Source organism: Lutjanus erythropterus, chromosome 15 (genome assembly GCF_056507025.1).
Source record: "Lutjanus erythropterus isolate fLutEry1 chromosome 15, fLutEry1.hap2, whole genome shotgun sequence".
Classification (NCBI taxonomy): Eukaryota; Metazoa; Chordata; class Actinopteri; order Lutjaniformes; family Lutjanidae; genus Lutjanus; species Lutjanus erythropterus.
The window spans coordinates 8,862,891-8,882,914 of NC_139331.1; the positions used below are offsets into that span (position 1 = coordinate 8,862,891).

General features: G+C 38.0%; 2 protein-coding genes across 3 annotated transcripts; both read left to right on the top strand.

The window, feature by feature from the left end:
- The first annotated feature begins 3,269 nt into the window (after positions 1 to 3,269).
- On the top strand, positions 3,270 to 7,249 carry thbd (thrombomodulin). Its single transcript, XM_084737872.1, has 2 exons — positions 3,270 to 5,112; positions 6,215 to 7,249. Exons 1-2 carry the CDS (start codon positions 4,094 to 4,096, stop codon positions 6,876 to 6,878), a joined length of 1,683 nt encoding a protein of 560 aa, XP_084593998.1. The 5' UTR covers positions 3,270 to 4,093; the 3' UTR covers positions 6,879 to 7,249.
- Positions 7,250 to 14,738: 7,489 nt separating this feature from the next.
- LOC146314049 (toll-like receptor 5) lies at positions 14,739 to 19,432 on the top strand. 2 transcript variants are annotated; one of them, XM_084737870.1, is made up of 3 exons: positions 14,739 to 17,251; positions 18,013 to 18,101; positions 18,988 to 19,432. In XM_084737870.1, exons 1-3 carry the CDS (start codon positions 15,070 to 15,072, stop codon positions 19,249 to 19,251), a joined length of 2,535 nt encoding a protein of 844 aa, XP_084593996.1. In that variant the 5' UTR covers positions 14,739 to 15,069; the 3' UTR covers positions 19,252 to 19,432. The 2 variants fall into 2 exon arrangements, with proteins under 2 accessions (XP_084593996.1, XP_084593997.1); XM_084737871.1 differs by having other exon boundaries at positions 14,945 to 17,251; positions 18,898 to 19,432.
- Positions 19,433 to 20,024: the final 592 nt, after the last annotated feature.

Here is a 20,024-nt window from a genome sequence, read left to right on the forward strand (position 1 = left end):
GAGTTAAATTTCTGTCATGACAGAGCCAGTTTTATGTTTGATTTCAGTGTTTCTGTCTAATAACGCTGTATTCACGCTGTGACAGACGTAACAAAATGTGCCCGCTCTTTGCTCAACAAAGACCACATGAAATTTAACATTCCACATATTTGTTGTAATACACACTGTATCTCTGAACTACCTAAGCTAAAACTGTATGTTTTTTAACCTTTTGGTAAAATAACACTGTAATTTTTTAGCATTGATGTTCTGAATAGGGGTGTTCCGATACCGTCATCAGAAATGCCTCCAATAGACTCTATGCTGTGAGCTGATGTCACGTAATTTATTAGCACTGAAACAGGACCCCGCTACTTTCCAGTAGTGTCCCATATAAGTTTTTTTTTTTTTTAACCTGAGCCAGACCATACCACAGTGATTGTTGAATTATATCACATCTATACATTGTTAGTATACAGCTGTTAAAAAAAATAATAATACATTTTTTTTACTCACTTGTATTGGACCAGTAGGCTACTTTGTATTGACTGTTACGTGAACATCAGGTTTCAAAATCGGTATCGGATTTGTTACCGGAATGGGGAAAATTGTATTGGAGCTAGCCATGAATGTTTTTTTTTTTTGTTTGTTTGTGTTTTTTTTAGTCGAATGCACATTATTTGCTTGTATTTTTGTGTGTCACACAGTTAAGAAGACTCACTGTGACTGATATTTTCTCATGCAATATTTACATGGTTTAATGTTTTGGTTTATGACATTTGAGACAGATACGTTTGCTGCCCTCAAATGGGGTCGTGTTTACCGTGTTCACAAGAAGAGTCCACACGAAAGCCCCTCTTTCGTGGTATTCACACCATTGTAAGTGGAAATTTTCACAAAGCCCTGAGTTCATTTATGTTCGTGACTTCCCATGTCACAAACATAAATTCACAAGTTCTATTTGAAGGCAGCAATTGTATAGCTAGTTTTGAAGCGGACCACTATTTGTTATGGGATGAACTGGTCGCTACACTGTTTCTGATTCATATTAAGTCATGCCAGCGCATAGTCAAGCTTTTATGGACTATTTTCACATGTGTAGAATGACAAACCCACATTCTAAAGTGACCAATCTTTAGTGTATTTGGAAACTTAAAGATATTCATATTTGTTGGTCAATATGGAAAAAAGTCCACATTCTGTTCCATCTGAACCTTAACTCATGGCTCTGCGTGTCTTGTTTTGGTAACACAACACTGTAGGACATTATACTGTACACATACTGCAAATACTACCAAAACGGTTGACATTTCTGTTGGTTTGTGTGCATCAGAGGTGATCTGAGGTGTTACGCTGGCTGTACATTGCTACCACTGGCATTTACATGAGTTTGAATGTTCATAACTTTACTGTATAACAGACCGCTGTTGATGCCACAGATGCTGTGACTTATCTAAACATGAATGTAAACCTGTGCTGCTATGTTCAAAGTATATGAACACACATTTGCACGTCATTCTCATACGCCCAGTCACTGCATGTCTGAATAACTGGCTTAATGCAAACTTTCACCTGTTGCAGTGTTTTATTTTTTATTATTATTTTTTTTGTTAGTGCATATTTGTCACCACTGAGTGATAAATTAAAAAAAAAAACAACTGAAAGTTGGAGATAAAGTTTTCATTGTGTTTTTTGTTTTCAGTTTTTTCAAGTTTCTGTCACTTACCAGGTTTTTTTTCTTCAGTTCATTCACTTTACACTCCAACCACAAAGTTGTTGTGTATGCAGGAGTATGAAGAAGAAAATTGTGAGGAGGAAGATATGTTTTTTTTTAAATTAGCATTTCAAGAATAAAGTTGAAATGTTGAGAATAAGGTTGAAACACCATTTCAGTTTATTCTTTACAGTTCGACTTTATTTTCTACACAGTATTTCAACTTTATTCTCAACATTTCAACTCTTTTCTTGACATTTCGACTTTATTCATTGTATGGTAATTATTCTCAGCATTTTGACTTTATTCTTCACATTTTGACTTCATTCTTTGCATGGATTTTCAACTTTATTCCGGACATTTCGACTTTATTCTCAATATTTAAACTTTATTCCTGACATTTCAACTTTATTCTCTACATGGTAATTCAACTTTACATTTGACATTTTCACTTTATTCCTGATATTTCAACTTTATTCCCAACATTTCAACTTTATTCCTAATATTTCAACTTTATTCCCAACATTTCAATTTTATTTCTAATATTTCGACTTTAAGCCCAACATTTCAACTTTATTCTTGACATTTTTACTTAATTCTCTAGATGGTATTTCAACTTTATTCACATTTTAACTTTATTCTCTACATGGTACTTTAACTTTATTCTTGACATTTTTACTTTATTCCAAACATTTCAACTTTATTCCTGATATTTCAACTTTATTCTCTACATGGTAATTCAACTTTACATTTGACATTTTGACTTTATTCCTGATATTTCGACTTTACTCCCCACATTTCACCTTTATTCCTAATATTTCAACTTTATTCCCAACATTTCAGTTTTATTTCTAATATTTCGACTTTAATCCCAACATTTCAACTTTATTAGATGGTATTTCAACTTTATTCACATTTTAACTTTATTCTCTACATGGCACTTTAACTTTATTCACAACATTTTGACTTTATTCCAAACATTTCAGCTTTATTCCTGACATTTTGACTTTATTTCTGGCATGTCAACGTGTATTGCATTTTTACTTTATTCTTTAAATAGTATTTCAACTTAATTCCAAACCTTTTGTCTTTGCTTTCGACATTTTGGTTTTATGCGTGACATTTCAACTTTATTCATTTTGACTTCATTGTTTACATGTTATTTAAATTTTAGGTGGTATTCAACTTTATTCTCAACATTTTGATTTTATTTTCAACATTTTGACAATATTCTCGACACTTCAACTGTATTCCTGAAATTTTGACTTTATTCCTTACATATTTTGACTTTATCCCAGACATTTCAAAAATTTCAACAATTCTCAACATTTTTACTTTATTCTTGACATCCTTTCTTTGATCTGTTCTTTATTCCTGACATTCTGACTTTGTTCCCAACATTTTGACTTTATTCTTTACATAATATTTCAACTTTATTGTCATCATGTTGACTTTATTTTTTGACATTTTGATTGTATTTTCCAGATGTTTCAACTTTATTCTCAACATTTCAACTTTATTCCCGACATTTCAACTTTTATTGCACTTTGACGTTATTCTTTACATGGTATTTCAATTTAAACCCAAACATTTTGTGTATATTTTCAACATTTTGGCTTTATGCTTGATATTTAAACTTAATTCTTGATATTTCAACTTTATTCTCAATGTCGCATTTCAACTTTATTCTGTTCTATTTCGTTATGTCTCTTTATACCATATCACATACTATTCATTACTCTTCTAGAGCTGGCAACAGTCTCTGCACAACACACACTTTCTTTACCAATTTTCCCAAAAGAAACAATAAAATTATGACTTTTTTAATACTCTTTCTTACTTTTTCCCTTATAATTTGAACTTGTATCCCATATAGGAGTTTTAACTCATAATTCATACTTTTTAACTCGTAATTTAACATTATATTTTTATTTAGACTTTTTTAGCTCTTAATTATGATATTATGACTTACCACTGGGATAATTACATAATTACATCGCTTAAGTGTTAAAATTTAATACGCCTTCAAGGAAAACTGGATTTAAAGTCTGTCCACTAGACTGAGCGACTTCTTTGGAGTGACATTTTGTGCAAAGTGGAGTAGGGAGGGGCTACTCCTAGTAGGGGGCGTTGAGTAGATGCCTCTATTGCGTGCGCGCGGCTGCTGCGTATGCGCGTAAAAACCGTGCGTAATTGGGGATGTGGTCTGCCCGCCGTGCCATAGAGAAAGTTTGTTGAGGGGCAAGGAGCGGCGTAGCAGGCTGAGTTAAGAGCTACTTCCTTCCTCCGCCGGGACACTAACATGGAGTTGGGGGGTTATAAATGCGAGCAAAATATTTTCTCAGACAAACACGCTTATAGACTGCAGCTGCAACGCGCAAGAACTTAAAGGGACACAACATGAAGAACGGTTCAAACATGAGGAATGTAACGGGACTGTTGGCCGTCGTGTTGACTCTGCTGATGGGAAGAGCCGGCGGGATGGAGCCGAGTAGCGGTTACTGCATCGGTAACCAGTGTTTCACTGTGTTCAAAGACCCCAGCGATTACAAAACGGCGCAGAATCAATGCAGAGAGCCAGGAGGACACTTGATGACAGTGCGCTCGTCGGTTGCCCAGGATATTCTTAATATCTTGTTGGGGAACTTAACAGGGCGTTTCTGGATCGGTTTACATCTCCCGACCGGCTGTCCAGACGCTGCAGCTGAGCTGAAAGGCTTCCAGTGGGACACCAAAGATAGCGAGAGCGACTTCTTGAACTGGGCGCCAAGTTTTGACAGCAGCTGCTCTTCTCCTCGCTGCATCTCAGTTTCCTCAGAAGACGACTTTAAATGGGTCCAGGAGCCATGCGACGAACATGCGTCCGGGTTCCTCTGCGAGTACACCTTCACTGCGCCGTGCAGTGGTCTAACTGCTGGAGCCGGGGAGACCGTCATGTATTGGACACCCATGGGGTTAAAAGGCGAGGATCTGCTGTCTCTGCCTCCTGGAAGCATCGCCATCCGGATGCCAGCTGAGACCAAATACGTGTGCTTCACAGAGCAGTGGCTGCAGGCGCCCTGGAGCTGCGAGATCCACGAAGGTGGCTGCGAGCACAAATGCGCAGTGGACCCCAAACACGTCCCCTCCTGTTACTGTCCGCCGGGACAAAGCGTCCACCCCGTGAATAAAGTCACCTGCGAGGTGGACGTAGACGACCCGTGTCTGGCCCTGAAGTGCGCGCACGCCTGCTACAAGAACAGAGACTCGTACGCGTGCATGTGCGACCACGGCTTCAAGCTGGCGCAGGACGGCAGGTCGTGCGTGGACTTCAACGACTGCACGGACGAGCGGCAGTGTCCCGGGGACAACTTCAAGTGCGTCAACACTGTTGGAGGGTTTCAGTGCGTCTGCCAGGATGGATACAAGCTGAACGGCGGGTAAAAACACTACACTTAAGTGTATTAGAAAGTATATTTTTTTATGTTTCTGCCTTTTTTTTAACATAAAGTGTAAAAAACTTTTAACAGCGTACGTCACTGACTTAAAGTTCAATACACTAAAAATAAATAATAGATACCAGTCAATATATTGGTCCATGGCTGTATCGGTCAGGCTGTCTATTAATTAATGGCGGCCTGATATTGGCCAATCACAGCTGTATCGGTCTATATCGGCATATATGTTTTCCGATATGCACATGAGAAATGGAGTTTGTTAGCAATAGACAGCATTCTATGCATGTTTGATATTTTTTTCTTAATTCAGGTTTAATTACAGGATATACTCTTTGTATTTTTTTTTATTTTTATTTAGAGCTATTGATAGTTATTAAAAATACAGATAGATTATAACATTTTGGACAATAATGAATATTGTTAAACTGTAAAATTTAGTGCCTTCCTTGCATATCTCTCATATCTCATAAAATGTGTGTTTATGTATATATTCTGAACTAAGACTATTGGCTGATATATTGTTATCCTGATTTTTTTTTATCAGCATCAGCTCCAAAAATTCTAATTCTACTACTTAAAATGGTCCTTAAGTGTACTTACAATAAGTGTACTTTATTATAAGTACACTGTAAATTGTACATTACTGTATCTTCAAAAAGTGCTGCAAATACTTATAGTACTAAAATATAATTATTTTCAAGTCCTTTGTAATGCATTATTAGCATGCTGTATGAAAGTGGACTTTAATTTCACTTTATTGGAAGAGTATTTAAGTATGCTTGCAAAAAGTGTGCTTTAATACAAGTTTAGCTGTACTTCAGTGTACTTTGAAACAGTAGCACAAATGAGCTAAACTTTAATTTAACTTATAAAGTCTGTATATATACTCAGCCATATATTTTAAGTGTACTAAGTAAACTTTCTACAATTTAATTCCAACTAAAATATACTTGGTACAAGATTATAGGTCCTCAACTTTAAGTTAACTAATCAGTAACTCACTTAAAGCATACTAATGATTAGTCTGACTGCCAGTATGCTAAAAATGACTGAACTACTATGCTTTTGTCTTTATTTAAACCAGGGGCCTGTGCGTTGACGTGGACGAGTGCGTGTCTGCGCCCTGTGAGCACAAGTGCATCAACACCCCCGGCAGCTACCAGTGCTCCTGTTATGATGGATTTATAGTGGACTCAGAAACACCCAGCAAGTGCAAACTGCACTGTGGGAAGGAGGAATGCAACGCTGAGTGTGACCCCAACGACAAGTACCAGTGCTACTGCCCAGAAGGGTACATAGCAGAGGAGAGGGCAGGCGGCACTGTTTGTATTGACATAGACGAGTGCGCCTTCCTTTATTGTGATCAAAATTGTGAAAATGCATTCGGCGGCTACGTGTGTTCGTGCTCTCGAGGTTACACATTAGTTGGCAAGTACAAGTGCGTAAAAAACGACGATGATACAGACCTTGATGGAGGGTCGGAGGGCTCCGGAGTGCCGGCCACCATTCCGAGTATCTTCACAACAGCATCATCTGCTGTGCCGCATCCAGAGCCAACCAAGCAGCCCTCGGGCGTGACAGTGGGGGGTCTGGTGGGGATCATAGTGTGCACCGTCTTCTTCATCGTGTTGGTGGTGTTTCTGGCTCATCACATCCTCAGCGGCAGAGGGAAGATGGAGAGCGCCAGCGCGCTCAAAGCTCGGGAGGACGAAGCGCACGGTTTACATGCTGTGAGCAGTGACACTTAGAAAGCACAGAACAGCCTGAAAGAGACTGAAGCTAAAGCACGACATGTGAATGTACAGGTCAAGCCTCGAAAACACATCTGCAGAGACAGTTTTGGACAGGTTCTGAAGGATGTAGATTTCACAAGAAAAACAATAAAGACAGAAATGTGGTGATGCCATAGGAAATAAACTCACACAACAGCCGAAATATTGTGCAAATATTACATTTTTCCCTGAGGACGGACATTCACTGCCTTGGAGGACCGGTTTTTATCTACCATTCAACTCACATACAATAGATGCAATGTAATAAAACAATGACAATGAACTTTTTTTGTAAAGAAAAGAAAAAAAGTTTGTGCTGTAACATCATTAAATTATAAAAATGTGAATGAAGGATATGTCTGTTTTTTCTTCTGATAGTTCTCGCAGTCATTCTTGCCTTTGACACAGGCTGACTGCCCCACCATGTGGACAACTTGGTGAGTTGCAGGTCAGGTCATCCATGAAAAGACGGAACTGCAAAATTTGTTTCATAACTTCAGTTTATTTGGAGGAAACAATGTTACATGTGCACACTTCCCTGCTGTAGTAATGGTTGGATAAGATCACTTGAAATGCAGTTATTAGAAATAAGTTAATAATTAGTAATCCATTGGAAAAAAAAATAGAATCTGATCTGAATGCTTCTGAATTATTTCAGAATCGCTCATTGAAAATATTTCACCTTGTACCAAAAAAGTGGACCCAGTCACAAATATTTGAGTTCCACAAATATTCTATTTTGTCTTTTTAAACAAATCAAAACATTTTCAATACAAACAAAATACACTTTTGAATGGGGTTGTTTTTGTGGATCACTTGCCTAAGAAAAGAAATGATGTACTTTTCCTAAGTTAATAGAGCATTAATTATCATGAAAAAGTTTTGTCATTCTAAAGACATACTCAAAAATGTAATCAAGTAATCATTGACAATGTATATAATCTAATTACATTACATTTTTCAAATGTATTCTGGGCTGCTTATACTTACTTATTTTTGATAATCTGATTACCTAATCTTTATTACATGTAATCCATTACTACCAAACACTGACTATTATGCACCCTATTAAACTAATGGCTTCCACACACACTGTTCATCCAGCTCACATAAACCCAGATAACATCATGTAAAGCTGATACTAAATGATGACATAACGAAGACAGAAACAGAACAGAAAGGGGAGTGTAACTTCAGGTATTGGTTCCCAACCTGGGGTCCGGGCCTCCCCTGAGGGTGGCACCAAAGATCGCAAGGGGTCCACGAGGCTTTGTCTGCTATGAAGTTGCAAAAATTAGATTGGCACGTTAATCCAATAACAATTTATACAAAAGTCAGTGTAGAAAGAGAACATGTTTTTTATTCTCAGTCAAAAATGAATAAACTACTTAGTTCATGATCACTAATTAGTTTGGTTGTTAAAAGAAATAAAGTTAGAAAAGAGTAATTTACCAAAGATAAAGGCTGAACAAATGGAAACAATTCTAACTCAATGTTAAAGCTTGGAAATAATCACTTATTCTTTTGCATATGCATAGCGGGGGCTCAACTTTTCATAGATTGAAGTAGGGGTGGTTCCTAGGAAAAACGGTTGGGAACCACTGACTTGAGGAATATTTATGAGGAAAACTATACATATATATATATATATATATATATATATATACATATATATAATATAATATATATACATTTAATAAGGAAAACAGCTAAATTATGCCTGTTTGTAATACTCCATTACTACTTAATATAATGGAAGCAGTACCACTACTAGTAATAGAAACGGTAGTAGTAGTGATAATGTATGTGGTAGTACCAGTAGTAGTTGTTACAGTAGTAGTAGTATTGCAGTAGCAGCAGTTAGGGTTGTTCTGATACTGGCCTTCGATGCTGCCTAAAACATTGGCATCTGTATCTGTGAATATGTAAGTCTATGCACCGATCCAATACGACGTAATTTATTACCCCCTGATATTTTCCAGTAGCATCCTGTACTTCCAGTATGAAGTCAAAATCATATTCTGTGTCACTGATGCTCCACCTTTATTTGTACACAAAGTTCAGGTATAGGAGCAGGAAAAGAAAAAGTGGTCTCAGAACATCTCTAGCAGTAATACTACTAAATAGTACTAGTAGCCATTAGTGGTTGTAGTAATAGCAGAAGCCATAGTTGTAGCACCTTTTACAGTAGTAGTAGTAGTGGTAATAGTTGGACTACTACTATACTACTACTACTACCATGACCACTTCTACTGCTTATCGTAGCGGTGGTATATAACAAAGTGTGTTTACTTTAGTACAGTCCTAAAGTTATGGAAGAGTTTCAAAACCAGGCATAAGGGGGGAAAATGAGAGAAGGGAGAAAAATTAAGTAAAAAGTAAAATGAGAAAAAAAAAAAAACAGAGGAAAAAACCATCTCTGATTAATTCATTTACTTTGTTTTATTTTTGTGCATTTTGACAGTAAAGTGGAAATGCTGCTCAAACTTGAAATACCATCTCGACTTTATTCTTGAGATGCAAAATAGACAATCCTTCCTCTTCTCATATTCTCTGTCCTATTATTGATATTAGGGCCAGGATGACTGTTGTGATAATGATACCAGTATCGGAAGATGCTTCTGATACGGCCTACAATGCTGGTGTTGGTATGAATGAGTATTAGAATCTATGTTCTGATCAAATACCTCATAGTTTATTAACCCCCCGCAAAATGGACCCTCTTACTTCCCAGCAGCATCCTGCATACCTGTTTTAAAGGGTAGAAAAATCATGGTCGACTGCATTTATTCTATGAATTTGTTCATGTTTTAAAAAGTCAACCATATCACCTCCATACAGTGTTAGGAGTATACAGTGGTTAAAGAGGTTTTTTTTACACTGGTATCAGATCAGTACTTGGTTGATATGAAAAAGATTAGGTCTTGGAATCAGTATCAGGAATGAAAAAATTGTATCTGAGCATCTCTACTCTTCTGTCCCTCTATTCGTACTTTTTATTTCTGTTCTCCTTATTTCTCCAGGTTTATGACAAATTTTCACAATGTTTTTTTCCTTTTCATTATCACAACCTGTTTCTGGTACTGCACAGTCAGTGTAAGACCAACTTCAGAAGTCTACCGTTTCCACCCGGACAACAATACAGAAAGATTGAGTAAAGTTTTAAGGGAGAGCGGCATACAGTTCGTCAACTCTGCTGTCAGTGTCTTTTAAGAGCAGGGAAGAAAGAGATTAATGCAAGTTATGTTAAGATGACATCTAGGTGCCATTGGATAATCCATAACTCATTTCTGATTTGAAAACAAAAAAAAAAATTATGTTATTTGTTTCAAAATGAAAAATGTACTGGTTTCCATTGTTTTTTTGTTTTTTGATTCTGACACCGTCTTTTTTTCCATTCTTCATTTTGTAGCAAGTAAGTATTTTGTTTACTTGGTTTTTGAATTAGAGATAAATTACAGATTATCCAATGATACTCAGACTGTGACTTATTCTGGATTCGTTCCTGGGAAAAGCTAAATTAAAAGTATTTAACATAAAAAATGTTGTTGCAGTATGCTTATTCTTTTCTTATTTTTCATTCTTTAAAAGTCACTGAAATGCAGGAAACAAAGTCTCTGAAAGCATTCGTAGTAGTACCACAGTAGTACTAGCTGTAGTAGTGGTAATGAAAGTAATAGTAGTTTTATTAGAATTAGTAGCAGTACTACTATCAGTGGCAATAGTAGCAGCAGAAGTAGCAGTACTTGCAGTACCACTACTTAGTTGTAGGAGATTACCAGGTAGGCTGATATTACTGGTAGTGAGGCAGTAGTAGTATTTGGTAGTAACTATCAGTGGTGAAGTTAAGAGTCCGCCAATGAAGTAAAGGGATAGTTCACTCAAAAGTGAAAATTCAGTCATTATCTACTCATCGTCATGCTGACTGAGGGTTTAGATGCTGCGAGTTTCACAGGAAAACAGAATCTGAGCAGAATGTAAGTGAACGATGAGCAGTTGTTGTTTTCAAACACATGAAATGGTCACCATTCACTTCCATTGTTTGGGAGATTCTGCAACCCTGTTTTCCACTTTTATTGTGGACTAAAAAACTAAACCTGACCTTCCTAAAGGTGAGTAGGTAATGACTGAATTTTCATTTTTGGGGTGAACTATCCCTTTAAAAGTCGGTAGCTGTCGCCGCAGATGAAGCAGGGCATGATGTGAGGCTCAACTGCAACAACTGTGGCGATAACAGTGAACAAAGTTGTCTTGGGAAGAGGAAGAGGATGTGGGGTCATCTGGGAAATTGCAACATTCGTCCGGCTTGTCGTGTGAAGCCGATAGAAAATCGGTGTTAGGCTTGTTTATGTGAGTCAGAGCAGATATATTTATGAGCAGCAGTCAGTCAAACAGAGGGAGGGGAGTGGTGGCAAAGCTCTGCACAAAACACTGTCGAAGTGTTTTTTTTTTTTTTTCAGCTTTCACAACAGAAACACAGGTAAGATTTTCACCTCTTTATCGTTTTAAATGACAAAGAATAGGTGTGGCCAGGAACATTAATGACTGACGATGTCGGTTCCTCAAACGCTTTCTTGAAAGTCGGTGGAAATATTTCTGTTGTTCAAACATGTCTCTGTTATTTGCGACTCGACTAAACCAGAGAAATGCTGTTGAAAATAGCCTTCATTGTGCAATGCGCCCTTTTAGTCTGTCGTTTAAACTCGGGGTTAAGTAGTTAGAGCTCGACGGAGATTCATAGTAATGTGTTTTAAAAGCTTGCAGAGGAGTCGAGGTGAATCAGCTGCTAGTGAAGATAATAAGATTCAGTTATGAAGGTGGTGGGCAGGAGAAGTTCAGTTCATGACGAAAGTTAGAAACTTGGAGGAGGAACAAACGCCTGTATAGAGTACAGAGATTTTTTAGACTACATGAAGAAAAGCTGTTAAATGAAATATTGGAAATTCATAAGGAACTAATGTATAATGTTGCAGGTAAAGGTACAGTTCACCCCAGCACCTGTAGTGCTGTTTATCCATCCAGATTAGAGCTGCCATGATTTATCTCTTAGGAATCACTAAAAAAAAAAGTTAAAATTCTTTGATTTCAGCTTCTTAAATATGAAGATTTTCTGCTTTCTTTACTCCTTTATAACAGTAAACTGAATATCTTTTGGCTGTGGGCAAAACAAGACATTTGAGGAAGTCATCTTGGGCATTTTATAGACATTTTATAGACAAATAGATAAACAACTATTAATCAATTAATTGAGAAAATAAATGACAAATTTATCAACTGTGAAAATAATGGTTAGTTTTGGCCCTAAATCTACGTTGTTTTTGTGCCTACTAAATATGTTTAAAAAAAAAAAAAAAAAAAAGCATGTTAGCTTAATTAAAAAACAAGTTTTTGTATCAAATTATGGTTCCTAGAATTGGGCGGCACGGTGGTTCAGTGGTTAGCACTCAGTAAACCTCACAGCAAGAAGGTCCTGAGTTTGAATCCCCCAGCTGGCTGGGGCAGGGCCTTTCTTTGTGGAGTTTGCATGTTCTCCCCGTGTCTGCGTGGGTTCTCTCCGGGTTCTCCGGCTTCCTCCCACAGTCCAAGGCACAATTGGTGACTCTAAAATTGCCCGTAGGTGTGAATGTGAGTGTGAGTGGTTGTCTGTCTGTGTGTCAGCTCTGCAATGAACTGATGACTTGTCCAGGGTGAACCCCGCCTCTCGCCCAATGTCAGCTGGGATGGACTCCAGCCCCCCACGACCCTTCAGGAATAAGTGGTTACAGAAAATGGATGGATGGATGGTTCCTAGAATTAGCAACAGATGCTAGCAAGGGAAGTTTGGCAAATAGCTATTGCCTAAGTGTAGGTTATTAAAGCAAAAGCTCACCCCCAAAGCGCCAAAAAAATACATTGAAAAAACGCAACGGCAGTGTGTCTTTTCAGACCTTAGGTATGACACAGTTATTCAAGATAACCCACAGACCTTGTTGTGGGCAGTTTCATGAAGGAACTATTTTCTTTATATCAAACTACACCTGCCAACTGTATCACCAGGCAGAAGGAAGTGTGCGTGGCGTCCACCTCAGCTGACCTGTAACGTTACCACCACCGTGCAAGCTAGCAACAAAACAGGTGCAGTTCAGTATCAAGAAAAAAGCCCCTGCATGAAACCGTTCATAACAGAGTGGGTGAATTACATGGACGCAGGAGTAGGGTTGCTAATCAACCAAATGTAATTATGAAAAAAGTACAGCAGCAGTTTAAGCTGTTCCATAAATTTGTGGGATTCAAAAAGAGAAGTCAAAGTTGATACAGCAGTCTAAGATATCTTCTCATTCAGCTCCTAGTATGAATTTTATTCCAAAAAAAAAACAAAAACGCAGTGCAGTGTTAGATGGGAAATAAATATTTTTTTGTCTGTTTACTTAAATAGTCAAATAATTTAGGACTGAATGTCACAAGAAATTGAAGTAAACCTTCAACTGTTTGTAGGGTTACAAAACAAAAGCCTCTAACATTGTACAGGCTCAAACACTATAAAAAAAATAATTGGATCTAGTATGACAGGTGCAGAAGCAATAATTAACATTACTATATGACGCATTCTAGGTGTTAGGTCATGGCAAACATGTTAACTATCTGAACGGAGCTTTATTGTCAAAGCTCATATCAGGTATGAATGGTTGTGCACCGAGTGATGTGACACTGAATCTGCTCCAGTGAACCATGAACCTGCTAAAGCAAACAGCTGACTTTGCTAGCTGCCCTCACTAATATTTGCACTGGTGAGCTCCCTTAAGCTTTGCTGACTTTTGACTTTCTCTTTGGACGTCTTGTTAAGGGTGAGGACAGTATGTGGACGCTGGCTCTTCAGTTGGTTTTCATCGGTTTAAACCTGCAGGTATGTGAATAACATGAGGCTCAAAACTGATCAGTTGTACTGTGTTGTTCTCCAGTAAAACAATGCTGTTTTTTGAGTCTTCATGCTAAGCTAAGCTATTTGTATTTATGGTACAGACGTGAGAGTGGTGTCAATCTACTCATCTAATTCTCAACGATTCCTTTAAGGGGATAGTTTGGATTATTTAGTGTGGTAATATGAAGTGCTTATTCATAGTCAGTGTATTACCTATGCTGGTCGGCACGCGCCTAATTTGGGGAAGCAGTGTAGGAAGCTAAGCGAGATATTGCTATGGATAAGGTCAGCAGTGGCACATGATTTAGCCACCTAAAAAGCTCCTTAATAAATCAATAAAATTTAAAGTGTACACTATGTTTTCAGAATGAAACTGCCATTTTATAAATCATCATTACATAAACCACCATTATATAAACCAAATATCACTCTCTCTAAACCAGACTCAGTTTGTTGGTTTGTTTGTATTATGGTGTGACTTTGATGTTTCCCGTTGGAAAAGGCTGTCTGATGGCTAAATAAATATGGCTAAATATTCTTAAATATTCTTAATATAGCGTACACTTAAACTGATATTGTTTTTTTTTTGTTTTTTTGTTTTTGTTTGCTTTGTTGCTGACCCTGCCCTCAGCAGTTCATTGCTTAGCTTCCTACACTGGTACTCCTGCTGCTTCCCCCAGTAGATGAGGCGTGCCCACCACCATCTACTTGGGACTCAACAATAAGACTTTTGCCTAGGGCAAGTAAATTGCCATGTGCTAAGATTTAAAAAAAAAAAGTAAAACTGTTAAAATATTTTGATAATGGATTGATCACTAAAGTAATTTTTCATGCAAAAATGGCAGAACATGCTGTTTTCAGCCTCTCAAATATGGAGATTATTTTACTAATCTAACTATCTTTGGATTTTAGACAAAACAAGACATTTAAAGACATTTTTCACTATTTCCTGACATTTTTAGACGTTGCAGCCCCAGATCAAACATGACAGTTAAGTTTAGTCTTTGTTGTTATTTGATACTTGCTAATAAATAAAACAAGATATTCAGAGGCAAGAAAAAAATTACTTCCCCAGAAAAAACAGAAATATCCCTTTAATTGTAGAATTCAGTTATTTTTCAATTTACAGAGGTAATGTAACCTTCCCACCTGCAGGTATCCTCATGCTACCCATCATGTACTTTGAACGGCCTTAAAGCTAAATGCAGCTCACAGCACCATGAGTGGGTTCCTCTTCTGCCTCCCAACATCACCCACCTCTTCCTGGCGATGAACTACATCAGTGAGATCAACAGCAGCTCGCTCAGAGCTTATGACCAGTTAATAAAATTGGATCTTGGCAGTCAGAACGTGCCACTTGTCATAAGGAAGAACTCTTTCCTCAGGCAGAGAAAAATGAAAGAGTTGGTCCTAGGATCCAATAAAGGCCTTCAGCTGGAGTTAAGGTCATTTGCAGGACTGTACAATTTACAGCACCTCTTTTTGGATTATTGCAGTTTGACAGAGTCCATACTGGCAGAAAGATATCTGGAGCCACTTTGGTCCTTAGAAAAGCTTGATCTTTCCTTTAACCACATAGTGAGACTCCGGCCTGGACCATTCTTTTCAAGACTCACTATGTTGACACAGCTAAACCTCACATTGAATTGGATTGAACGATTATGCGAAGAGGATCTGGCTGGTTTCCGAGGGAAAATCTTCAGCTACCTGGGCTTGAACTCCAATCGCTTATACAAGACGTATTGCGGAGATTTTGACTGGGAAAGCTGCGGGAACCCTTTCAGAGGGATGGCCTTTAAAGTCCTTGACTTGTCCAGTAATGGGATCTGCATGAAGAATTTATCTCGATTTTTCAAATCAATAGAGGGGACTGAAATTCATCATCTTATATTCTCTGGACACCTCGGCAAAGGCTTTTCACATGACAACTTAGCCGATCCAGATGAAAACACATTTGAAGGTCTCATGAACAGTTCAGTTAAAATTTTTGATCTGTCTAAAAATAGAATATTTGCTTTAAAGATGGCTGTTTTTAGTTCACTGAAAAATGTGAGAGTTATTGACATTTCCAAAAACAGTGTCAATCAGATTGAGAGAAATGCCTTCAATGGTCTTCAAGGACATTTACGAATTCTCGACCTGTCATCCAACCTCCTGGGAGAAATACGTGATTACACCTTCACCAATCTCACAAACCTTAGGGGGTTGAATTTGTCTTATAACTACATTGGTGTTTTAGGAGACAAGGCATTCCAAGATCTTCCTTTATTAGAAGTATTAGATTTGACAGGAAACTCGCTGCGAGACCTGGGTTTTCCTACATCGTTACCAAACTTACAGTTTCTTCTGTTGGCCGACAATAAGTTGAAATCACTATACAATATCGATGTCTTGGGCATGAACAGTATCCATGTGGATGTTACAGACAACAGATTAAACAGCTTGGAGGATGTTTACATCATTTTATCTGATTTCCCTCTTCTCCAGAATTTCTTCTATGGTGGCAATATCATCAAATGGTGCCCACATTCAAAAGTTTCAGTATATGGCAACAATAGTTGGAATAGTTTGAAAGTGCTGGATCTTCATGACAGTTTCCTGCAGATGATGTGGTCGCAGAGGCAGTGCCTCGACCTGTTTGATCATCTTGAGAATCTGCTCGGTCTAAATTTAACCTTCAACTCACTCACCACTCTCCCACAAGGAATTTTCAGTGGTCTCAAATCAGTCATAGAGATCGACCTCTCGTTTAACCACTTGACCTATCTACAGACAGATGTCTTTCCGGCCAGCCTGCTAAGACTCTACCTCACAAGCAACTTCCTAGCCTCCCCAGATCCTACAACTTTTCGGTCTGTCCTTGTCCTCAGCTTTGAAGCAAATCGGTTCCACTGCGATTGCCACCTGGAGAGCTTTCTGAAGTGGCTGAACATGACGAATGTAACCTTCCTGAGCTCAATCGAGGAGTACAGGTGTGAATTTCCAGCTGCTTTCCGTAACCATACTCTGCTGAGTTACTCCACAATCATTGAGCCGTGTGAGCAAGATGACGAAAAGGCCGTCGAGGGTCTTAAGTTTGCTGTCTTCATATTCTCTGCTCTTTCCATCATCACGGTTATCTTCAGTGGTATCGTCTATGGCCGTCTCCGAGGGCAAATTTTCATCATCTACAAAAAGATTGTTGGTAGGGTTCTAGAGGGTCCAAAACCGACAATTCCTGTGGATGAGGTGCAGTACGATGCCTACCTCTGCTTCAGCGACAGTGACTACAGGTGGGTGGAGGCTTCTCTGCTGAACAAACTTGATAACCAGTTTTCAGAGGAGAACATCTTCCGCTGTTGTTTTGAGGCCAGAGACTTCCTGCCAGGTGAGGACCATCTGTCCAACATCAGAGATGCCATCTGGGGCAGCAGGAAGACTCTGTGCATCGTCTCCAAGGAGTTCCTTAAAGGTACAGTTTTTCTGGCTTTGATCCATCCAAACAGTTGGAAGGCTACGCTGTTTTGAAAACTTGAGAAAGGATGTTAATTAGTGAACGCTGGAGGTGCTGGTAGTCCGATTATTTTACCTTTGGACAAAGCCAAGCTAGCTGTTTTTCTTGTCCTTGTGGTAAGCTAAGCTAACCAGCAAGATGGAGATTCTCATTCAACAAGCAGATATGAGGGTTGAGGTGTTTTTGTGATATCTCTCTTAGCAAGAAAGTGAACAAGAGCGTTTCTCAAAATATTGAACAGTTCCTTACAAAAACATGATCCAGTAACACTTTACCATAACAGTCAGTCAATTAACATTAGTTCATGCAATAATAAGCTTTAACTAACAGTTAATAAATAGTGAGCTTATGTGTCTAGTAATCATTCACTAATGGTGTTCATGGTATGAATCCAGCTACTAACATTAGTTAATACTGTAATTAATGTTATAGTAAGCATTAAGTAACATTAACAAATGTCTCTTGTTAACATGTATTTATTTTAATTAGGGCACTAACTAATATATGGTTCAAAAAAATGTTAACGTATATGAAGTGCACAGCAAAACCATTGTGCATTAACATGTAAACCTTTAATAAATGTTAACAAGAGGCATGTGTTAACAGTTACTCTCTCATCTTTTTTTTTAAACCCTTTTCTGACTCAAAAAATAAATCGAAAAAATTAAAAAGGAAAAAAAAGATTTTAAAAAATCTAACTGGGTCATGCATCTTTCTAGATGGTTGGTGCTTGGAGGCGTTCACTTTGGCGCAGGGCCGGATGCTGGAGGAGCTGACAAACGTCCTGATTTTGCTGGTGGTAGGGAAGGTGAGGCTGCTGAATCACTTTCTTCACAACTATTCTCTGCTAAAAGTCATATTAGAAATGTAATATTTCTATGTGGGGGTAGACAGTGGTGGACAAAGTACTCAACCCCAGTACTTGAGTCAAAGTAAAGATACTCCTGGTCAAATCTTACTCAACTACGAGTGACAGTTGCTCACTTAAAATTTTACTTGAGTTAAAGTACTAGAGTACATGCCTTTAAGTATTCAAAAGTACAAGTTACAAAGTGCATTTTCTAATATCAATACATGCTGTATTGTTCTCACGATGCATTTATAGAACTTTTAACTCTTTGAAACCACCTAATGATACACTGACTTGCTTGTAGAACCACTCTGCTACACAAAGCCTATAGAAACACCTATAAAAACTTCAGCATACAAATACATAATACAATAAATTGAGATTTCTTTCTGTCTTCAGCGGCAGCAGATACATTAATTATGTGGTATTTTTCACCCTGATAAAAATAATCCAACATTAAAAGCTACCTGGAATTATTTCTCTTTTTTTCATTATAATAACATCTTGAGATTTAAATTTGACAGCACTGACTTGGAGCCTTGTTTCTAGCTACCTGACATATTTAAGTCCAGTTATTAGTCCAATCATTATAGCTGCTTTAACCAATTGTTACCAAAAAACTGGATGTAAAAATATCAAACTTTCAACCTGCTGCATCTCTGATGGCAGGTGACTGACTCAAAGCACCAAGCATCAGTGGATAACGTGAAGTTCAGTACCCGCTTTTCACCAGTAGATGTCAGATTTCAATCAGCTTTGTTTTACATGTGGCAGAGAACTGAAATGTAATTTGTTGACCTTCACTGTTAACCTGTATCTTCATTGTAACGCAACACAACTGAAGCTGGCTCACTACCAGCTGATGAAGTGCAAGGCCATCAGGGCTTTTGTCCAGAGGAGAGAGTACCTAACGTGGCCCGAGGACCCTCAGGATCTGGAGTGGTTTTATGAGCGGCTCATCTGGCAGATGCTCAAAGACACTAAGGTGAAAAAGTTTGCAGAGGACAAGCCTGATCCTGAACCTGAGCCGGAGCCTGTACAGCCTGACACTCCACCTGAGAATGAGGATGGGATTGAGCTGCAGAACATCAGAGCAATCGCCCTGTGAACCCTTGACTGTATGTTAAAGGAAACCTACTGTAACCAAGGTAACCTGTTGATACTAACTTCCACCCCACTGAAATGTCACCGGTGAGTTAGTGCACAGGCTCCTTAGAGAGATGAAGATGTTTTCCTAAAAGTGAAAATGGAGAAAAAAGCTTCCAAATATCACTTATTGTTCTACAAAACCAAATGTGAAATCTGTCAGAACCTGCTGATTCTGCTCTGCTGTAAACAAACACCTGAATGATTTTGATCTTTAATATCTTTTACTGCGTTTAGGTGATTTGTGCAACATTAGGACCATTGTAGGTTTAAAAAAAAAAAAAAAAGTGTGGGTGTGTGGTGTATGATATACGTGTTTGGATGAGTTGATCAGTGCATCAGGAAAGTCAACACATTGGACAGATACAAGGATCTTGGTTACATACACAGGCAGATCAAATGGACTTTGTGGTAGAAAACAATAATAACAATAATCAGATCATGGAATGAATTGATCCTCAAGTATTTCTTCATTGCTAAACCACAAGTGGCAGCGTTAGTGGTTTAATGAGGTTTATCCAAAGCTGCAAAGAGAAGCCATGTAGATCCTACACACTGATTTTCTTTTTTCCTTTTAAATTTGTTGCTTGAATCTCAGATAATTTGAGTTTCTTTGTTGTAAATTTTAATCTATCTATATTTTCTTTTTCTGTTTTTTTTTTTTTTTGTTTTTTTTTTCTGTTTTGGTTCTGTTTTGTCTTTTGTTATTGTCATTGTCATTTATAGCACTCCATG